Raw genomic sequence first — 21,764 nt, forward strand, 5'->3', positions numbered from 1 at the left:
AAAGAATTGGCATTCTGTCTAGGAAAGATGTCTTGGTTTCTGCAAGTGAGAGATAAGTGCTTGCAGAGAGAGGTTCATTGTACTTTCGTAGAGACCTCTATTAGACTAAAACAAGCAGTTATGCAGAAGTTCCTGTCTGTTTTCAGACAGTACAAGAATACTTACTTAAACCTGAGATATAACTTTTGGACAGTTATGTATGGCTGTTCTTATCTAAGTCAGCCAGGCGAGGTCTCTCTGTAAAAAAGCTTCAATATCTAGCTCTTAACTTTGAGTTGAGAATTTAGGCACTTAGTTCTCTGAACCACTAGTGTTCAGATGTGTGGTAAGTCTTCTGGATTCCATCCAACTGCTGCTATTTGTATCCAAGAATTCTAATAAAAATATTGAAAAGTTATTACTTGCACTTACCAAAAGAGATTTTAGCACCAAAAACACAGCTTTGTGACAGTGCTATTACTTCTTGAAATATCTTTGTCCATCAGAACTGCCCTTTTTCCAGCAGGTTTCATTCTCATGGGACAAGAATAGGCATTAAAATACCCATGCTTAGAGCTGAGATACAAAGGATGTTCCGAGTAAACTGAGCCCATTGCAGTTTTCAGACTGAGTAAAGGATGCAGGGGCAGAATGAAAGAGGCAGAACTAAGGACCTGTCTTCTTAGTTGCCCTGGGCTGAACTGAACAGGCTGCTCAAATTGAAACCAGAAACAGATATACAATTGGTGCATATTGCCTCTTCCTCAAGCAAAGAACAAACCAAGGAACAGATCAGGGACCCTAGTCACAGTGCAGTTTCGTATTTGGTGACCTGAATCTATGGCAGAAACAGAGTTAAGCTCTCTGGGATATGGCTGGATTTTTCTGTGTAGGTCTGTCCCATCAGATTAGATACGTACATTCTTTGTATTTTCCCCGTGCTCTGGCAGCAATCTATATTATTCCCACATGCTGCTGAAGTTCAGCATGTTGAGGAAATACTTTTATTTTACTTTTCTTTTCATTGAACAACTGATGATAATTGTACATAACATAATTAATAGCCATCCAGTGCGGTAACATTTTCCTTTCCTGTGGGTGAAATCTTCAACCAAGCAGTTTCTTTCCCACCGTGATTATACCAGTGCTTCACAAAGGAAATAAAATCATATCAGAATGCTTGAAATTATATCAGAAAAAACCAGGGTTTAAGATATGCACTTAATGCATATCCTGAGCGTCTGATGTGTGGGATCATTTGGCACAGTCAAGATATATCTGTCAGTAAAGCAAATTAATAACAGTAATCTTATCTTACTCAGCAGAGCCTACTGATCCTAAAGGAGAAGCTTGATTCCATTTGTGTGAAACTGTTTGAAACACTACTCTGTAAAACTTGATCAGGAACTGAGATAAAGGTCCATTTCGGTACCTGTGGCCTGACCAGAGTTGCTGTACAGATTACCTTCGACCTCAGAGGATTTCTCTAGTGTTCAGTGCCTGTAATTGTTGCAGAATCCACTTAAAACATAGTCTTCTTTTTTGAAACAACAACTCATGTCCATTCAGTGCCCACTCAGGTCCACAACTTCAGTTGTGCTATTTTTTCAAAAATGCACCTATTTTTCTGGAATATAGAATTTGAAGGATTGCGACTGAGGACAGCCATACCCCAACACAGTATACAGCCATGTTAAATTAGTACACTGTTATATGTATTAAAGCACAATTCTCTCTTTTACCCATACAATATATTTTCCTCAAAACCACAGCCATCAAATTATCAAGATAATTAAGGAAATGAATGCATCCATTATATTACAAATGTAACTAACATTAAAGTATCTGTTCTGCATTAATCTGTTGTAGAAATGGTGCTTTAACATTCTGGTTTTTATGTTCATATTGCATTTGCTCTGTAGTGTTCTCACTGTTTCTTGAATTAAATATATTCAATTTGTGACAGTAACCATAATGAAAACCACTTCCAAAACAACTTATCAAGTATCTCTTACTAGCTTAATTTGTACATTCAGCTGCCTAAATAAAAAATGTATTTTTGGTTTTTTATCTTTTTTTAGAAAGATTGTGTTTTTTTTCTTTTTCTTTTTTAGTTTTTTTAGGGTTTTTTTTTTTTTCTTTTTAAAACAAGAATTTGTGATGAATGAATGAGAACAGAGACTGAGATATTCTGTGGGAAAAAAAATTAAATTCTGAAAATACAAAATTTTCTGTGAAGGAGTTAAAAGAGCAGAACTTTCTCATGAAATCGTAGCTTTTAAGATGCTCAACTTACAAAAAAAAAAAGCCATTTAATCTGCTTCACTTTTACCTGTACTTTTAATTTTAAAAACAATGAGTTGTCATCCTTTTTTTTTTTTAATCAGAAGTTTCAACAGATACACGTATATGTATAAATTTGTGCTTTTATATCTCAATGCTTTTTTATTTTGAGAATGCTGATTGTTACAGTTCTGTTATTCCAAGTATTTTGTCAATTTTAAAATGCTTTGTATTTTCCCAGAATACATATTATGAAACATCCATAGAGATTATTCCTATATTTACATGGTACTACACATTGCTGGTAAAAAAGAAAAGTCACATGCAGAGTTGTTTACATTTCAGTGAGTCTTCAGTGATGTGTACCAATCTAGAAATTATCTTTTTTCTTTTTTCCCCTTGCAGATTCTGTTAATAAAAACAAATAAATAAATCACAGGTGCAGAAGCAGTAAAACAGAGATAGCCCTAAAAGTTGCAAACAGTTTCACAAAACCAGAGGCTGTAGCTTTGGAACTTCAAGTCTTGGCTTTGTTCACAATAAAGGCAATTGCAAAACCTGCAAGAATGTAGATGGGTATAGTGTGAAATTGTTGTCACACACCTATTTCTGATGTTGAAGATTAAAATTGTGTTGCTTTTTATTCCTCAGTGAAGTCTAGTATCTAAGTCACAGGGAAATATAGATGCCCTAAGGAGCTTATACATCTTAGGTACTTTGTTTGACACAGAGAAGATTGCATGTACTTAAGAGATCTAGCATCTTCATCTGTCTAACAACATTTGTCCAGATGTTTTTATTTCCATACTAAGCCCTTTGACAGCGTCTTCACATGCATTTTAAGAATGACAAACATCATGCTTCAAAATGGACAATAAAAAATTGCTGGGTGAATTTAGTGCTTTTCCTTTCTCGATTAAATGATTGAAACATCTGTCATTTTATACTGTCATTTAAGTAGTATTTCAGTCCTGCCCTTTCTGGGTTTGATAGAATACTATTTGTCTTCTTGTTATTTTTGTTGAATTTTGATATTTAAAAAATTTCAATCAAATGCTCTACTGAAATTCAGTGTTTTTCCAGAGTGTTTTAAATAGCAGTTGGCATTTGAAAACAAGTGTGCAGTGGTATGCGGCTTCACAATCTTTATATGTGAAATAATTACATACAAGAGATTCTGACTGCTCTGAAGTAGAAGTATGCTTCTTAAGCACCTAAAAACACTTTTTCTTTTTCCTTTTTTTTTTTTTTCTCCTCCTTTTCAAGATATTGGAACAGTTCTTAAAGTGGTTTCAATTCCTAAGGAGACTTGGCATGAATTAGAAGAAGTCTTGCTGGAAGAAATGACCGTCTTTCGGGTAAGTGCAGCTAAATTTCAAGCGTCAGGTTGTAGATTTCTCAGTGGACAGCTGTAAACTGAACTTCTTGCAGTCTAGCCAAGGAATAACCTGGCATAACCCTCTAATTAGCTTGTCACTTACAAATGCAGACACTAGTCAAAATAAACCTTGAAACTTTCAGTGCTAGCTGAAGGTTAATGATAAAAAATGGTATTTTAGGCTCTTGTTTTGTGGTGGTTGAAACACAAATTTGTATCTGTGAATCTTACAGACGTTACACGCTGTAGTTAGATGTACAAGTTTGCCTGTCTCTTTTCTTCCACAGAGATACAGAATAGAAAAATTGTATAGATGCATAAAAACTCAATTTAGATAACCCACATAACATAACTGTAGGAAAATGCCTCAGGAAAAACACTGATCTTCACCATTATCTTATATTTAATAATCTGACAAACTAAGTGTTCATATTTTCAAAGGTGATTGAGAGCCTTATTTTCAGAGTTTCACAAAAGACACCATAAACACTCCCTAATTAACACTTTTTTTTTTGTGAAAATAAATCTCTTCCAGCTTTATTGTTTGAGCTACTTAAAAAATATAGCATCATGCAGGCACTCCTGCAAGTTGAGGCCAAGTAAACCTTTCAAACACTTTGCAGACAGATCCCAGGGATGTCTTGTGTTTTGTACACAACAACAAATCATTTACATTCCCTACATTATTCTTTTAGTCAGTGCTGTTTTATGTCACTTTTTAACAAGCCCCAGGCTTTAGTGGGCTGATACCTGGCTAGGAGCACCATGTTGGTCTGACAAGCATGAAAATGATATGTGCACGGTGGGTGAGCCCCACATCATGTGGTGTCACTGCAGATGTTCTGTCAAGGGCCATACTCAGAAGCAGCCACTATGTACTTATTATACTCAGTTGCCATCACTTTATCTTTGGCTTCTGAGTAGATACAACATACCAAAAATAGAGCATATATATATATATATGTACTTTTTTCCCTGTGATTTTCTCTCTCTCACTTGCTCTCTCTCTCTATATATATGTATATATACACACATTGTATTGGCCTTTACTTCATAGAATCATAGAATACATAGAATATAGAATGGCCTGGATTGAAAAAGACCAGAATGATCATCTAGTTTCAACCCCCCTGCCATGGGCAGGGTTGCCAACCACCAGACTAGGCTGCCCAGAGCCACATCCAGCCTGGCCTTGAATGCCTCCAGGGATGGGGCATCCACATCCTCCTTCGGCAACCTGTTCCAGTGCGTCACCACCCTCTGGGTGAAAAAATTCCTCCTAATATCCAACCTAAACCTCCTCTGTCTCAGTTTAAAACCATTCCCCCTTGTCCTATCACTATCCACCCTGGTAAACAGCCGTCCCCCCTCCTGTTTATGCACACGCTTCAAGTACTGGAAGGCCACAATGAGGTCTCCCCGGAGCCTTCTCTTCTTCAGGCTAAGCAATCCTAGTACCCTCAACCTTTCCTCATAGGAGAGGTGCTCCAGCCCTCTGATCATCTTAGTGACCCTCTTTTGGACTCGTTCCAAGAGCTCTGAATCTTTCTTCTACTGGGGGCTCCAGGCCTGGATGCAGTACTCCAGATGGGGCCTCACAGGAGCCAAGTAGAGGGGGACAATCACCTCCCTTTCCCTGCTAGCCACTCCCCTTTTAACGCAGCCCAGGATGTAGTTGGCCTTCTGGGCTGCAAGCGCACATTGCTGGCTCATGTCCAGCTTGTACCAACCTTATACAAAGATCATTGTGTTGAATCCTGAAAGGATGGTTATCTCTGTTTCTAAGATCATTGGGGTTTTCTGAGGGCAGATTTTTCTTTTTCTCCCTTCCTCCCTTCCTCCCTCCCTTCCTTCTTTCCTTCCTCCCTTCCTTTCTTCCTCTCTTCCTCCCTTCCTCCCTCCCTTCCTCCCTCCCTCCCTCCCTCCCTTCTTTTTTTCCTTCCTTCCTTCCTTCCTTCCTTCCTTCCTTCCTTCCTTCCTTCCTTCCTTCCTTCCTTCCTTCCTTCCTTCCTTCCTTCCTTCCTTCCTTCCTCCCTTCCTCCCTTCCTCCCTTCCTCCCTTCCTCCCTTCCTCCCTTCCTCCCTTCCTCCCTTCCTCCGTTTCTCCCTTCCTCCCTTCCTCCCTTCCTCCGTTTCTCCCTTCCTCCCTTCCTCCCTTCCTCCCTTCCTCCCTTCCTCCGTTTCTCCCTTCCTCCCTTCCTCCCTTCCTCCCTTCCTCCCTTCCTCCCTTCCCTCCTTCCTTCCCTCCTTCCTTCCTTCCTTCCTTCCTTCCTTCCTTCCTTCCTTCCTTCCTTCCTTCCTTCCTTCCTTCCTTCCTTCCTTCCTTCCTTCCTTCCTTCCTTCCTTCCTTCCTTCCTTCCTTCCTTCCTTCCTTCCTTCCTTCCTTCCCCTCATTCCCTCTTTATCGCTTTCTTTTCTAAATGCTAACTTCCTTTCCCTCTTTCCTTCTTTATCTCTCTATCTCTTTCTTTTCTGAATGCCAACTATGAACAGATAATGAGACAAGTAATTTGTGGCTCCCAGCTTTTTGGTTTCTTGTACAAGTAGAAGTCATTACATTAATGCAAGGTAATTTGGCAATTGTTGATAATCAAGTAGAAGTGCCAAGCTAAAGGAGATTAAAGAAATATAAAAGTGAAAGAAAGGAGATAAATGGAATGAAATTTTTATTTCAGACAGTCTTTACAGAAATGCTATGGATAATGGCAAATACAGATTTGTTCTTGTACTTTATATATGTATTTATTCACTACATAAAAAGATTTTGGTGTTCTGATTTTCTTGAAAGCTCATTTTTCTCATTTGGCATACATTTAAGCCTTAAAGCGATTATTAACATATTTTGGTGCAATAAGCAGAATTTGTGTGCATAAGATATGCATATTTCAATAGGGAATATGCAATAGATTTTAAATATACTTTAATTAAATGTAAGTTTTCTTTAGTTGCAGAGGAGTCTACGTGCATCAAAAAGAGTGTATTTCATTGCTTAAACTGCAATTTGTTGAATACAATGCTTTTCATTTATATTCCACCAAACCTAATCTTCCATATCTGTTACATTGATAACAAATTCCTCTCTTAACCCCATTTCTGCAATATTTCTCTGAACAGCTGAACAAACAAACCCATAAGTTCAATTTTCATACAAAAGTTACACTTAATTGATGCTTTCTAATATAGGATCTGTTAAACTATTTGGAAAGGCAGGCCCACATGTTTAACATCCACCAACCCATATCAAATTCTCTCAGGAGAAGCAAGTTAAAAGCTATATAAGTGTGAAAACTTAGTGAAAACATTATTAATTTGCATAATGAAAACAATGACATACCATTAGTACTATTTGAGACGAAATAATATTCATATAGCACTGACTTGACATCATACATCACCAAATGATGTCACTTTTACTCCTGGGAGTAAATTCATACAAGCAGCTAGGCCTAAAACATAGAAATAATATACTTTTAAGCAGATCTAAATATACTTACTGTATTAACTACATGTTACAGTCTCTCATTTAAGAAAGTAGATATTGGTTTGATATCTGATTGATACAGGTGACTATAATTAAGAGTAGATGCAGCTAGGAGGGGAGTAATAATAGATATTTGAACACTAAAAAAATCTCTTGCCTATTTTTGCTCTGAATCCTGCAAATATCAGTAACTTGTCCTGTATGATAATAGTGCAGTGCAGTCAACAATATTAGGCTTCTTATTATGGCTTGTTCTTACAAATAAGATTTTGCAGAAAAGTTTTTTCCCCCTTTATATGGTTAAAGGGCATTGTATATTTCAGTGTTACAATCTACATGTTTTGATACGTACATTATTATTTTCATATTTTCTGAGACATTTGATTTTAAGGGCAGAATTTAATTTCAAAATGAGAAATAAGTAATCACTTTGAGACTTTGGAGACTGTAAGAATCATTTGAAATGATACATCTGCAATCATTATAACAATCAAAGATGTATGTGGACATGTATATTCTCATTCACTTATAAGTAGAAGATATACCACTGCAAAAGACAAGAAACACCATCACTATGAAGCACCACTACTAGTTGCAGGTTTTCTAAGTTAGGCAAATAGAGTTCTGGCAGAATTTCTGTATTTATAGAACTTATTTTATACTTTAAATCTTTTTTTTTTTTTCTTTCTCTCTTAGGAACCCACTGTTATTTCAGCAATGAAGATTTCCACAAAACAGGTACTGTATCCACAAACTTTAAATCACTTTTAAATATTTATTGGTCTCTGTCTTTTAGACAGTAACTTGGCAGTCAGTAGAGATATACATTAGTTACAGTAGCACCCCTTCTCTTTACATAAACAGCAGTATTTTCTCAGAAGAATATAACATGTAAATCCAATAGGAAAAACCTAGCATGTGTTAGTTACTGGTAAGGTGTAAACTAAACAAACTAACCTTCTGTCTGGGGGCTCTCAAAAAAAAAAAAAAAAAAAAAATTCCACATTATTGAATGTTCTTATGACTGAGAATTTTCTAAAAGAGTGGCTAAGCTTGGTACCTTGCTTTAATGGGACTGGTGTCTACTCTCTGTACTGTTAGTAGCAAATTCTACCAACTCCAATGCTATAAATAGAGATTCAGTTCATGTGACAGGTCCCTGGCTCTGGATAGTCATGAAAGTAGTATTGGAAGAAAGTATCACCAGAAAAATAATGACCAGAACAACTTCTGGTGCCAGTAGAAAAGAGGTTGAGGAATATGAATAAACACAGCATAAGCAGTATGATGAATAGCATGCAGAATGTCTTTCCTGGGAGGAGACACTAAGTAAATGAAAACTTTTCAGTCCGTAAATAGATGCAGTCTACACACAGGCAGAGACATAATGCAAAGGACTGTACAATACAGAATGGCAAAATCATGAGTTGCATGGCTTCTGTTCTCTCCAGAGGCTAATTAGCTATATGAAACAAGCAAAAGAAGATACTTTTCAATAAAACATACTTTGTGGAACTGACCATAGCATACAGTTTTGCAGATACTTCAATGGCTGAAAAAAAGGGATTAGAATCATGGATTAGAGAGTGTACCAGGCAGTACTGAGGATAATCATGTTCCTTCTGCTTCAAGAAGCCCTTAAGATAGTGCTTCTTGTAGACTACGACACTCTAGTCTACTTAAGCTAGATATATATCTCTTCCATTCAAAACAAACAAGTAAACAAGTGAAGAAATATTTTGTAATAGTCCACTACAGTGACTTGTTTACACTCATTAATTTTACGTTAATGCCATTGTCAGTATAAAAGAGATTTGGTAATAAATGCTCAAAAGGATGCTTTAATAGTTGCATTGTATTCTAAATAAGATTTAATTAACTCATTTACCTCTCTTTCTACGTTACTGAACAGAGCCCAGTATTCTGTTTGAAATGCTGCCTATTTGACTCAAAATATACTGTATATAGGAAAGTTGTCTGAATACATTCATGTATTTGACAGAAAACATTTTGCTTGGGGCCACTTTTCTAACATTGTTTATCAACTAGAACAGCAAAAATGGAAGGACAAAAAAAAAAAAAGTATTATTGAATACTGAGATATCTGAAAACAAACCTGTCAAGTTGTGTATATACATACGTATGCTCACTCCATACCAAAATGCTCTGCTTTGGATTATTTGTATAAATATGTTCCCTTCAAGCAGCCAATCATGTCTAATAATAGCACGTGTGTTTTAGTGCAATCCCTTCTTCAAAGCATCCTTAGTTATTCAGGAGAGATTATGATTTTCCCCAAGTCTTTTGGAAACAAATGTACACTACTAAAATTGTCTAAATCTAAAAAAGAGCATAAAACACAGGTTAAACAGGCAAAGTTAAGCTCATGAAAAGTCAACCAGCCACAGGCTAAAAATGACAGCATGAAAAGCTTTTGGCACCGTCTCTATGTATCAAATAAGTATTTGGCAACATGTTTCCATTTTATATCTTTTATTTCAAAATACTGTAGTTTTACAACTCAAACACTTTACTCATTTTGTTTCGATTAGCAGGGTGTTTTTCATATAAACAGCACAATAATTCTGTGTAGCGCAGAAAGCAGGAGTATAAAATGTAAACAGTGGAACTAGCATGTTCTACTGAATACTTTCAGAAATACCACTTCATTTTCTTCACCAACAAATCTTTTGTTGTAGTGCTATATGTGCTATAAAAGCACAGCACATGAAATTTCTTTTTATTTTTGAATATGTTACTACACTAGATGTTCAAAGCTACCTTTTTGCCATCATGTCCAAATGATATATTACAAGAGAACCTTCTTCCTAATAACCAAATCCTTCAAGTTCTTCAGGAGAATTTAGTTGAAGATTTAAATGATATAAAGCTCTAAGTCTTCCATGCCCCTGTATGTAAGTATAAATTTTGATCTTTGAGAAAGAGTGACTTTCAGCGAGGAAACTCAGTTGATATAGTCCTTCCCAGGTCTGCTGTCTTTAGCTAACTAGAATTATATTTACATTTTCTCACTGAAGCTACATATTCCTTGTGAGCACATACTTCATGTAGCATTATTACTTGAATGACTTATGCAGTTACTAGTAGACACAAACTTTGAGAAGACAGCATCCTGTAATACTCTACAGCCTCTTCATTTCATAGTTTTGTGAGAGCTAGGCCTCCAGCAAGCCCCCGGCTGTACTTGACCCTGAGTCTGTCCAGGAGGGCTCCATAGTTTTTCCTTACATTAAAAAAAAAAACGATGGCTGTAGCAAGCATATGGAAAGGGCCAGTCAAAAATGTTTCTATCACTTAAACAATTTCCTGAACTCTTCTGCATCAGATAGTTATATTTCAAGACATAAAACGAAATTCAGTGGGATTTGAGGCTACTGTTCCCTAACATTTCTTTTAAAATTCTGCTTAAGTTCTTCATTTTAAACATTCAAATTTTTCATCTCTTAATAACTTTTGATTTGTTAACTGCAGGTGGAAATTTCTCAGCTCCATCTTCCTCCTAGCACTGGGGAAGAATTACATTTTGGGCAACACAGTGGGGTGGAGAGATCACTGGACTGCGTAAAATAATCTCAACTTTTCTGGAGCTCTGATATTTCTTCAAGGATGATTAGAGGGCTACTTTTTCTTTTTATTCTTTTTTTCTCTCTCTCTCTTTTTTTTTCCTCTAGTTTTATCTGATAATCAACTGATGTATTAAATTAAAAACCTCTTGGGAGAGACTCTTTGCCCAAAAGGCAGTTTGTCTATGTATGGCAAAGTAAGGTCAGACCACTGATACAAATCATTCTATTGCTACTTTCTAAGTTTCATACTGCCTGAATTTATTTATTATTATGTCCAGAATAATGATCACCAGCTGGAATCTAAAACTGTGATCAGAAGAGGAGCAAACAGAAGCCTGAAGGCTGTGCACAGAACTATAGCTGTACATAGCCTATAGTTCAGTGACTGAACTTTATGAACTTATCTACAAGAAATAGATTCTTTAAGTAACCCTATTTTGGCTTCTCTGTCTCTCTCTATCTTTTTTTTTTTTTTTTTTTTTTTAAGTCCTCTGATTCTAAGGACATATATTAGAAATCGGGGAGGTATTTTGGTAAAATGAAATTAGTTACAGAGATATGTAGGAAACTATTACACCACACTTCTTTATTTTCCCATATACATTCTCCAGGTTCATTGGTTCTTTTTTATACTGGCTGCAACACACACATGCACATGTATATATTAATGCCCCAATTACATAGGACTCAGATCAATACCATCTGGACATTTAAGATGCTTAAATGAAGCTTTAATTTGACCTATGCTGCCTCTATAATCAGTAAAGAGAAAAAGCATCCCTTGAGAAATATTTAGGTCACCTGAGATTTGAATTGCTGCTCTTTTTACTACAGAATGTACCCCTAAGCTGGGAACTTCATTAAGTAGCTTAAGTTAGGCAGAATCAGCCCATCATGTCCATTGCCTGTCATCTACTTGTCAGTGATACAGCTCTAGCTGGGGACTGTTGCGTACACTGAAGGCTTTGTGAGAAGCTCTGTGTGGTCAGAGATTGTTGCTCAGAAGAATGTGGTTTTACAGCCCAGCTAAGGCACTGTAATAGATGGAAGCAGCTGCTTAGATAGGTCTTAGTTTTCTATTTACCAGAGCATTTGTTTTCTTTTGGGTACTTTCCTTGTCATATTTTCCTTGAGAAACTATTGCAGTTTGTGTGAAGTCATGGGATGTTTCTGTTATAACTAATATGTCTGTAAAAACTGCCAAGCTGCTGTCTTTCAAAGAAACTAAAACACCACCTTTTTGGAGCACTTTTGTGTTTTCTTTCTCCTGTTATCCAGTGTACATGCTTTTGAGCAGATAGTTAACTTCAACCACCTTCCATTCCAGGATTCTGTGGAAGTAATACCTCTGGGGCATCACAGTGCAAGAGATGAAGAATTTTGATAAAATTTCTTGAAAGCCTATTTTTCACACCAACCTTATGTTTTCTAAGATTGAAAAATGAGTACAAATATCCAGTTTCTCAGTGTGACTGCTCAGAGTGAGACTTTAAAAAACAAAAACAAACAAACAAACAAACAAAAAAAGTATTAGTTGCACCACAAGAGGTACTGGATAACAAATTTTAAGCTTTTTTAAGCAAAGGATCAGTATTTTCAAGAAAGAAAGATTATGTCATTTAATTTTTATAAATCTATTTATTTTATAATCTCCTAGTTTAGTATCTCAGAGTGAATTCTATTTGCTTACTACACTCATACCTTTTTTCTTTGCAAATTAGCCCTAAGCTGAAATATCTCTCTTTGGAATTTCACATAGAATCAGTAGTTCAAGTTTCCTCTTGTCTCTCTTGGGACTGACTTCCCTAATGGACCACCTGAATTTGAGATCAGAGAGGAAACTGACAAGTTATTATATTATGATGCCATACAAAGCTGTACTTCATTTTGTTTGCATCTTTTTTCCTTCATGGTTCTCCATTTTTGAACTCCATCTCCCAGTCAGCACTGTTCCTTATCCAAAATAAAGTATGCCTTCTTCCTTCATTAAATATATGTTTCAATTAGAGTGTATGATCTGCAGAAAAGACTATGAAACTTCAGAATTATCAGACATGCAAGTATGGTACCTATTCCAAGCTTATATGTCTCCATATCTGTCTGAAATCATTTCCTTTAGACTCACTGAAATAAATCCAAGTCATATATAAGAAACTGAAATTAAAGTTGTTTTCCTTTTTATTTAAAGTCACAATTGTATTCTCCACTGTTTTATGTCAATGATTTTAGCATTGCGCCAATGTGGGGATCTGAATACAAAGAAAAAAATGAAAAGAAGAATTTTTCTTTTCTCTTTTATGTTCTCAGAGAAACAACTGAGAACTTCATACCAAAATCAAAGTTGTTCCTGTTTGATTTTTTACCCAGAAGACAATTTTATTCTCATTCACTTAGTGTACATCAGGGTAATGATTCTTTATTGCATTTCTAATGGCCTTAACATATTAATTTTTAATAAATATTTTATACTTTCCTAGGGAAAAAAAAAAAAAACAAAAAAAACCAAAAAACAGTTTTATTTTATTTTACTTTTTCATTTTTGTAACAGCAACAGCTCTACATTGGCTCAGCCACCGGAGTTTCACAGCTTCCTTTACACCGCTGTGATGTCTATGGAAAAGCATGTGCCGAGTGTTGTCTTGCAAGAGACCCCTACTGCGCCTGGGATGGTTCATCTTGCTCACGTTACTTTCCCACTGCTAAGAGGTAGGGACAGTTTCAGATGTCTACATGGTTTACTATTTGTTTTAACTGATGACCTAAATGTGACCAGAAGGTTTTGGAGATTTTGCATGGGATGGTTAACTGGAGTCCATTCTTTTCCAAAGAAAACATAATTGTGGGAGCTACAATCAATATGAAGCCTTGGTGGATTTAAAGGGAACACTGCTACTTCTTAGAGTGGATTAAAAAGCTATTGGGGAAAACAAACAAACAAACAAACAAAAAACTGAAAAGAATAGTTTGTGAAATGGATTCATAATTTTTTATTTGGTAATAAGCAGGAAGAAGTAAAATCTACTTTCTTTTACATGAGGGATAGGGAGTTGATACTGAAAGAAAATAACTACTTGACCAACTAAATAACCCTATGTTTTCATATCTAAGTTAAAGAAAGTATTTATAAAATATCTGAACATTAATGGAAAGTTATTACTTAGTGATATATAACATTATTATTATTCAAAAGTATAATTCATATGTATTGATGAGTGCATAAATGCTCTCATATCAGAACAACTGCTATTTTACTATCACTCTGCATTGGCGTTGAAGGTTTTGCAATGCAGAGGTTAAGTGAAAGCAGAAAATGTGATTAAAATACCTTTTTAATAAGAATTTACAACTCTTATTGCTTGATCTGAAAATTTAAAATCATATTTTCTTTTCTTCCCTTTGTCTATAAAATTGTTTTTCTTAAAGTGTACAAGTTAGTTACTGAACTGCTGTTAGATATTGAAGAACAAATTAGGAATAACTGAAGTGATAAATGATTTCAAATAAGAATAGCCATTGCTGTAACATGAAGATTCTCATGATAGAGTGGCGGATGAAAATGTGTTAACACTGAAGCAAATATGCCAAATAACTTATATTTATAAAGAAACAAGAAGCACAAGGATTTATATGCAAAAGGGCCCTTTATCTTAAAATTAATGTTAATAAATACTTGATTAGGAATTTCAGGACTCCAAATTCCAGGTTTGGATCAGTTGTTTTTAGCAATGGTGGTAGGGAGTGGAAAGTCGTGTTTGTTTCAGGCTTTTCAGATGGAGGGGCTTAAAGTTTCAAGGTTTGCACTACAGTGCATCTTATACAACTACTGATGACAAAAGAAAAAGCTGCTTATGAGATGAACATCAGGTTCTTTTTTTGTTTGTTTGTTTTCAACAGGAAGGGGTTAATCTAAGTTTTTCTGATATTCTTTAGAATTAAAAAGGAGAAACCAATCTTAAGCTAAAAGAAGAGCAATCAAGTTTTCTCAGCTGCAGGGGCTATTTTCTAATTTGCGGTGGGAGGACAGCAGTGGTAGGGAAGGAAGGAGAGACAAGATTTTCAAGGGGAGTCTGAGAGATCAGACTGATCTGAAAGTTTGGAGGACAGAATTCGGTGTGGTTCAGTACTACCTTTCAGTTGAGAGAGATGTTAGTAAGGCATCTCTTTTCTGTTATTTCGCAGCTAGTTCTATCCCTGAATCTCGTGCTTTCTTCACATACCCTATCACCTATCCTTCTTCCTAGCCTGTCTCAAAACTCACAGATCATATCATCTTGTTATTCATCTTCTCACACTGAAAAAAAAAAAAAAAAAAAAAAAAAAAAAAAAATAGAGCTCTTTCCTTATCCCTTTTTCCAACTTTCCTTAATTGTCAGTCTGAGCTCATGTTCGCCATCAAAGCCAAGGGGACAGGGACTTCTTCATACTGGGATTAAGGGGCAGGGTTCCTGCCTAAACCAGCTGTAGGAAAGCCTTGTGGTGCATAAATTACATTTCCTGAAGTCACTGCAAAAGAAAAATAAGTTCTGCGAGGCTGGGGTCCTGACACTGTCTTCAGAAGGAGCCACTGTCCCCTGCAACTTTCTGTGCTGCAGGGGGAGAGGATCTGCTGTTTACCAAGTACTTCTTGTACCCATTGCCTCAATCCAGCTTAGAATGTATCTGTGACATTCCAGGAAACAGTTTAAATGTCAGTGTTTTCCAAATAATGGATCTCTAAATTCAGGCTCCTGAATATTGGAAAAACTGAGTCCTGAGGCATTTGCACAGATGCTTTCCTAACAGTGCTTATTTTTTCTTTACTTTTTTAAAAAAGGAGCTTTTATGATCCATGATTTTATGATCCATGATTTTACTTTACTCTGTATATTTAAGAAGTCTAAGTGGCAATTCACACCTCCTGTGGTGTGACCACTTAACTGCCTCATGCAGAGGTGCTCTGGTTCATATTTCATAAATCATCTTGATACTGTGGTGATATATGCAACATTTTCCTGAGATTCTAACCAAATATCACATCCAAATTCCACTGACAATGATATGAGTGTTTCCGCAGATTCTTTTTTTTTCTGCAAATAGTATGCTGTAACTGTGTTGCCTTTCCAAATTAAGGATGGAGTTTAAAAAAAAAAACAAACAAACAAAAAAAAACTTGTATAGTTCCTTATGCCTTGGGGGTATTTTTATTCTTGAGTAATTACTAAGAAAAAGACAATATCTGAAATTACCATCAGTCCATTTTTTGAATCATATGTCAGTCAACAATAGTTTCCTTCTTATTAAAGTGTGCTAAGATGCCCTAATTCGCTAGAAACATTCTTTGTAGTTTTTACTCAGAACGATATCAGGAATGGTCATTCTTCATTTTTTTAAAACCGTTACCACACTTCTTATAAATAATTTCAGCTTTAACATTTCAGTAGTCTTCGGTGGAAGAAAAAGAAATGATTTAAAATCTTTCAGCCAGGGGGAGTCAGCTGTGTAGTTGATGGTGCCGCTGAAAGCCCTCAGTACATACTGATGCTGAGCTCCTAGAGCCTGGGGAGGGAACAGAAGAGAGATGGTCTCTGTGCTGCACAACAATGGCTTTTTAAAAATGTGGGCTGTTGTCACAAGGGAGTGACCAGCAGTGCTTTTTACAAGGCTACTTGACTTTTGCATATCCGTTGCTGGATGCCATAATCTGAAATCACAGCATTGTTCGGCAGCTTAATCCTCTTTGTTCTCCTGTAATTTTGCAAGCCCTTAGGCTTTCTCTGATTCCCAGACTAAAAAGATTGCACTTGAAACACATCTTTGTTTGCCTTGTTCTTCTTTCCTTTTCAAGAACTCTTTTCTGTGGCTCAGTTGAATTTTGTATAACAGCTATTTAAATAAAAATAAGAACAGACAAAGAGAGAGCAACTAATGCAAAATTAAATTGTATTTAAAAGCTTTCCCAGTGAAGTACAACATTTTTAGCACAGATGAGTTTATTTGCAGGAAGAGCAAGTGGAAATGAAATGGGAGAAACACTTAAACATAATTTTTAATTCTTCCCATGAAAGTGTTTTATTCAGTTTATATTAAAAACAATGCCGTTTGCAACACATACTGAAAAGGATGTATCAGCAGTGTTTTGGTGAGGTGAGATGTTCTACTTAATTTAATTTAAATTCTGTAGAAAATACAACAATTTGACATTCTAAATAATGCCACAATACTTGAAGTATTCAGGTTTTGCAGAAAAGCTAACAGATTCTTCATGCTGAGCTGTACTGTTTATGCTTTGATACCTTAGCAGTCCCTGTATCTGTGAGTCGTCATGAATTTTTCTCTGATAAACACACTAACAAAGTTAAAATACACTCCATAGGCTCCATACAAAAGGCACGTATTTACCAGTTGCTGAAGACTTTAACTGTAAGTATAAAGACTGATGTTGCAAACTATGATAATGAATAGAATGTAGTAGGAATATTATATCCTTCATACTACTGTTTAGTATCATTTGTGATCTGTGTTACTATATATATATTCCATTTGTTGGCAAAAATGAATGCTGGCTATTGGGAAGGTCACTAACAATTTTCAAATTTGATATTTGCAGACGTACTAGGCGACAAGACATCCGAAATGGAGATCCCCTCACTCACTGCTCAGACCTGCAGCATCATGGTGAGTTATGGGTATGGCTTACAAACTTAGCGTGAGGAGAGTAGGAAGTGCATGAATGGTTTGTTGGTGAAATTGTCTTGAACTTTTAGTAAAGATGAATACAGAGAGATATACTGTTATCTTATTTACTGCCATTGCAGTTACCTGAAGCAAAAAATAAAGAATATTATTTTTGTTTTTCCTCAGTTAACCTATTTAAGCATTTTATTTTCTCTGCTTCACATGTTATAATATCACACTCTTGTGCAAGGTATATTATGTCAGAAAAAAAAACGCATTGCCTTTAGAATGTCAAGAAGAAGAAGTATGAGAATGTTACTTCATATCATTTGAATGTGATGAAAACCAAGCACAACAATTAACCACTTTTGCTAAATATGGAATGACCTTTGTTGTAGATGCCACACAAACAACCCTTACTATCAGGGTGCTCATTCCAATAGGCCTGTCCTTTGTGCCTTCAGTATGAATTTTCTTTTGTTGGTCATTTAATTTTCATGTGATATATAGACTGTATCTTCCCTTCTTGAATATCTTTCTGATAAACTTTGCTTGGTTACCGAAGTTGCCAAAATCTTCAAAAGTTACTGACTCAGAAAATGAAAAATGTCCATTTTGCCTTATTTGTAGAGAATACTTAGGCAACACTTCCCTCTGCTGGAAAAAATGATAACTCATGTTTCTGTTATTTCTGTAGTAACAGCCAATCCACTGACAGATTTCTGGGATAAGTAAAACAGAGGTAGCTGAATCTGGAGATATCTCAGAATCCTGGTGTTCTTCAAGTCCTTTTAATAGCAGCAATGATAAATAGCCTGTATTTGTACTTTTGTGTCAGCTATAATACACTACCAATATCTTTTATTAATATTTTTCTTTATATTTCTTTTTAATCATTTGCAAAGTATAGATAATGTAACTTTTCTTTTTACTTCGTAAAACTCAGGCCAAGCTACTCATAGAGAAGAGCTTGGAATAGTGCATGAATGGACTATGATCAATATGTGATTTGAAAACTCATGAATGCACAACTAATTTAATTTAGCTTTGTCAGCGTAGACCAATAGAAAGTTCACAATTTTTCAGTTGTATGAAATCTAGTTATACATTCACAGTGTGATGAGACAATATCGCTGTTGATGGTGAGATGTCATTTTCAGTTCCCTGAAATGAAATTGTACCAGGCACTACATGTGGATTTTATTTGTGGAAGCAGCATGTCTTAGACATTACCTTCACCTTTTTCCTGTCTCCATCATAAAAACTACTCATGATGAGATAGACTATCAAAAGTCCAGAGTTATTTTCTTTAATGTTCTCTTCCTCTTGCTAGCTGTGTGTTATATAACCTTAGGTCTGTTCCTTATCTTTAGGTTAAAAAAAAAAAGAAAGAAAAAAAAAAGATTTCAATGCATTTTGCTTTTTTTATATCTTCCCTTAGTAATCATATTTGTCTGATAAGATATCTTCTGTCCAAAGTAAAGATCATCTGGGGAATTTTTTAATGACAAAATTCATGAGAACTCAGGGTTAGGAAAAAGCTATTCTATACTGCAGCTGACCACAAGGAGATTTAATGCAGCTTTGTTAAAATAGGCAAAGCAATGAAGTACAAGATATCACTTGAATATTGTACTTAGTAGTGAAATGAAGATGAAGTGATCGGAAAAAAAATGTAAAAAATGAACACACACACACAAAACATAAAACAAACACCAAACAAACACCCAAAGGAACTACAGTTCTGGGTCCTAAACTTTAAGGATGTACTGTCAAAATGCTTAACACAATGAATGCTTCAGATTATTCTAGAATTAAAATTTCTCTATATTATTTCTAAGTTTTATATGTATATTTTTTTTCCTAGATTTATTTGACATTTTCCTATGGAAATATGCAACATGCATTATACAGAGAGCTACATGCCCCATAAACTCATTTGCCAACTTATACTAACTCTTTTTTTCTTGGTTATGACTAGTATTTTACTGGACAACACATGTAGAATTGGATTTTCTATAGCCAAGAATATACTCCAGTTTCTCTACACATTCTGCAGTAACTGTCAGTTGTTTTCCCACACAATCCTACAGAAACAAGAAAAAAGAACTTTGTGTCTATCTTACTTAGAAATACATTGCAGAAATTTACCTAGGCATTAGTCTGAAACAATAATGCCTTTAATAGTGTTTACTTTGCTCTGTCAATTGTCCTTTTCTTCAAATGCATAATAAATAGGAAAGTATAGAATGGCTACACAGCAACAACAGAGGAAGCTGAGGATCCTCGTCTGCACAGGTGTTTGTGCTTGAATTTAAAAGCTTGATCCCTTTGTTCCAGCCAAGGAACAAATTAATTTCAGTCATGCGGTAGTAGCGCTATCAATAATTTATTAAGTTTGTTATTGTTGTCATTGGTGGTGTTGGGTTTTTTTGAACACTTTGTAAATGGGAGGAATCTTAGATGAGTTATCCCAGAGGGAGCTCAAGGAATCACTTTCAATTTCTTCATACAGTCAGGTGCATTTATCTGCAAAGCAATCTTGGTATAGGTACTTAGCCTTTCATACTTTTCTGGTTATGTCAGAAATTATCTATTTATCAGGGTAGTAAACTGATACTGCAGTTGGGTTCTTTTGGGGAATTACAGCTCTCAGACAGGATTTTGGGTTGAATTTTATAACCAACTTTGTGACTTCTGTAGTTTTCCAATTCTTCCAGCTGCTCTTCCAAACTTCCCAGCCTTTCGTTTTACTTCCTACTCTCTTTAGCTTCTCCCTCATTTCCAAAGCTGTTCTCAGATCCTGTGATTACATCCTCTTTCTATTTTACTTTCTTACACTCCATGTGTTCTATGTTTTATAAACTATAATCATTCCCGGACCTACCTTCTGCTCCCTTAAATCATAGAATTGGAATTTGAAGGATGTCTTAAATCTTTTCTGTCTCATTGCATGACTGTCACCCGTACTACATTTTCTAGACCTGCAAACAAATTTAAAGGAGCCTGCTGCCGACTTCCATGGCTGGAATGCAGTGGACCAGATCCACGAAAAATTTTCAAATGGTCAGAGCACTCACCTTCAAGCTAACTTCCACAAAAAACATGACTAGCTTCTTAGATACTAAGGATATTCTAGGTATCTATTTTTTTTTTTTTCCTGAAGAAACACATTTACGTACTTAAAATTACAGTACTGCTCATCTACAATAGGATACTCGCCAAAGGAAGGATCCTAGGCTAAGTAAACTTCCTATTGGCTGTCCAGTGTGCCTCAGCCCCTTATGTGCTGTCTTGTGGACCCCAGTTTAGATAACAAGCTGCTTCTTGTTGTCTGTATGAGGACCCTTGGCTTCCTTCTTACCCATGTGAATCTTGTTCCTAAATCAGAGGACCAAACATGAAACAAAAGAGGCAGGACACCTAGATAATGCTCTTGAATCTATACCTATGTGTTCCTACTTAATCATTTCCATTTGTAATCTTTATCTTATCACTTTTAGTTACACCAGTTAATCTCTTAATATTTTTCCACTTCCTCTATTTTGCTAGCACAAATTTGCACATGCTTCATCTCAGATCTTTTCACCGTACATTCAGCTATGTTCCATTCCAGCTGTCTTGCCCTTTCCTTGCTGCTTTACTTTCTAATTCATTTTCCATTGCTTGCCATCTTCCTGGTTTGAGGCTGCACTGACATTCTTAAAAGAGGTGTTGTTTCTGAGAAACATCATAAAAAATTGCATCAATTGCTTGTTTATATTGTACCTCATTTACTTGCTGGAAAGGTTCACAATCCAATAGAGGAAAGAAAGCTAACTCATTCCCTGTTGTTTAGTGTTTATAGACTATTTGTTCTTTCCTTACTGAGAACTGAATAAGCACCAGTTAGTTTTCTGTCCCCCATCCCTCCTCCTGTCCTCTATCCGGGCTGTAAGTCATAATGGAAATACATATAATTACTGTGTCAACGTAAACCAGGAGCAAGATTTTATTTTTACCTTACAGACCATATTTGCTGAACATGACCAGTATGATAAAGGCACAGTGAAAGCAAACACACTTTGACAATGGACTTCTTTGAGAAGATTTTAATTACACATCATTTTCCTGTTAAATTGCATCAAAGGAAGTTGCTTGAAGATTTCCAGTACTGCAGATCAAAAATGAGAAATTCAAATAATGACAAAGAAAGACAGAGACAGAAAACCCCTTAAGATCAACACCATGTAAAATAGTTTACCAACCCCTTCCTCCCCATCTACTCTGTAGGATAATTGTACTCTTGCTACTTAAGTTCATAACATTTAAGAGAGCTAGGTGGAGAGCTGAAATACGATGCCTTACAGTCTCTGCAGTATTGGAGAAGAATCAAATGTCATAAAAGTCCTATAGCTATGTGA

General features: G+C 35.8%; 1 protein-coding gene across 3 annotated transcripts in view; it reads left to right on the forward strand.

The window, feature by feature from the left end:
- SEMA3A (semaphorin 3A) overlaps positions 1 to 21,764 on the forward strand; it is a 289,537-nt gene that overhangs the window by 260,473 nt on the left and 7,300 nt on the right. For all 3 annotated transcript variants that reach the window (XM_015295177.4, NM_204977.1, XM_040654804.2), the window contains 4 exon segments: positions 3,529 to 3,620; positions 7,817 to 7,858; positions 13,256 to 13,413; positions 17,294 to 17,361. In XM_015295177.4, the coding sequence (XP_015150663.1) occupies positions 3,529 to 3,620; positions 7,817 to 7,858; positions 13,256 to 13,413; positions 17,294 to 17,361 (360 nt within the window).

This window comes from Gallus gallus, chromosome 1, assembly GCF_016699485.2.
Source record: "Gallus gallus isolate bGalGal1 chromosome 1, bGalGal1.mat.broiler.GRCg7b, whole genome shotgun sequence".
Taxonomy (NCBI): Eukaryota; Metazoa; Chordata; class Aves; order Galliformes; family Phasianidae; genus Gallus; species Gallus gallus.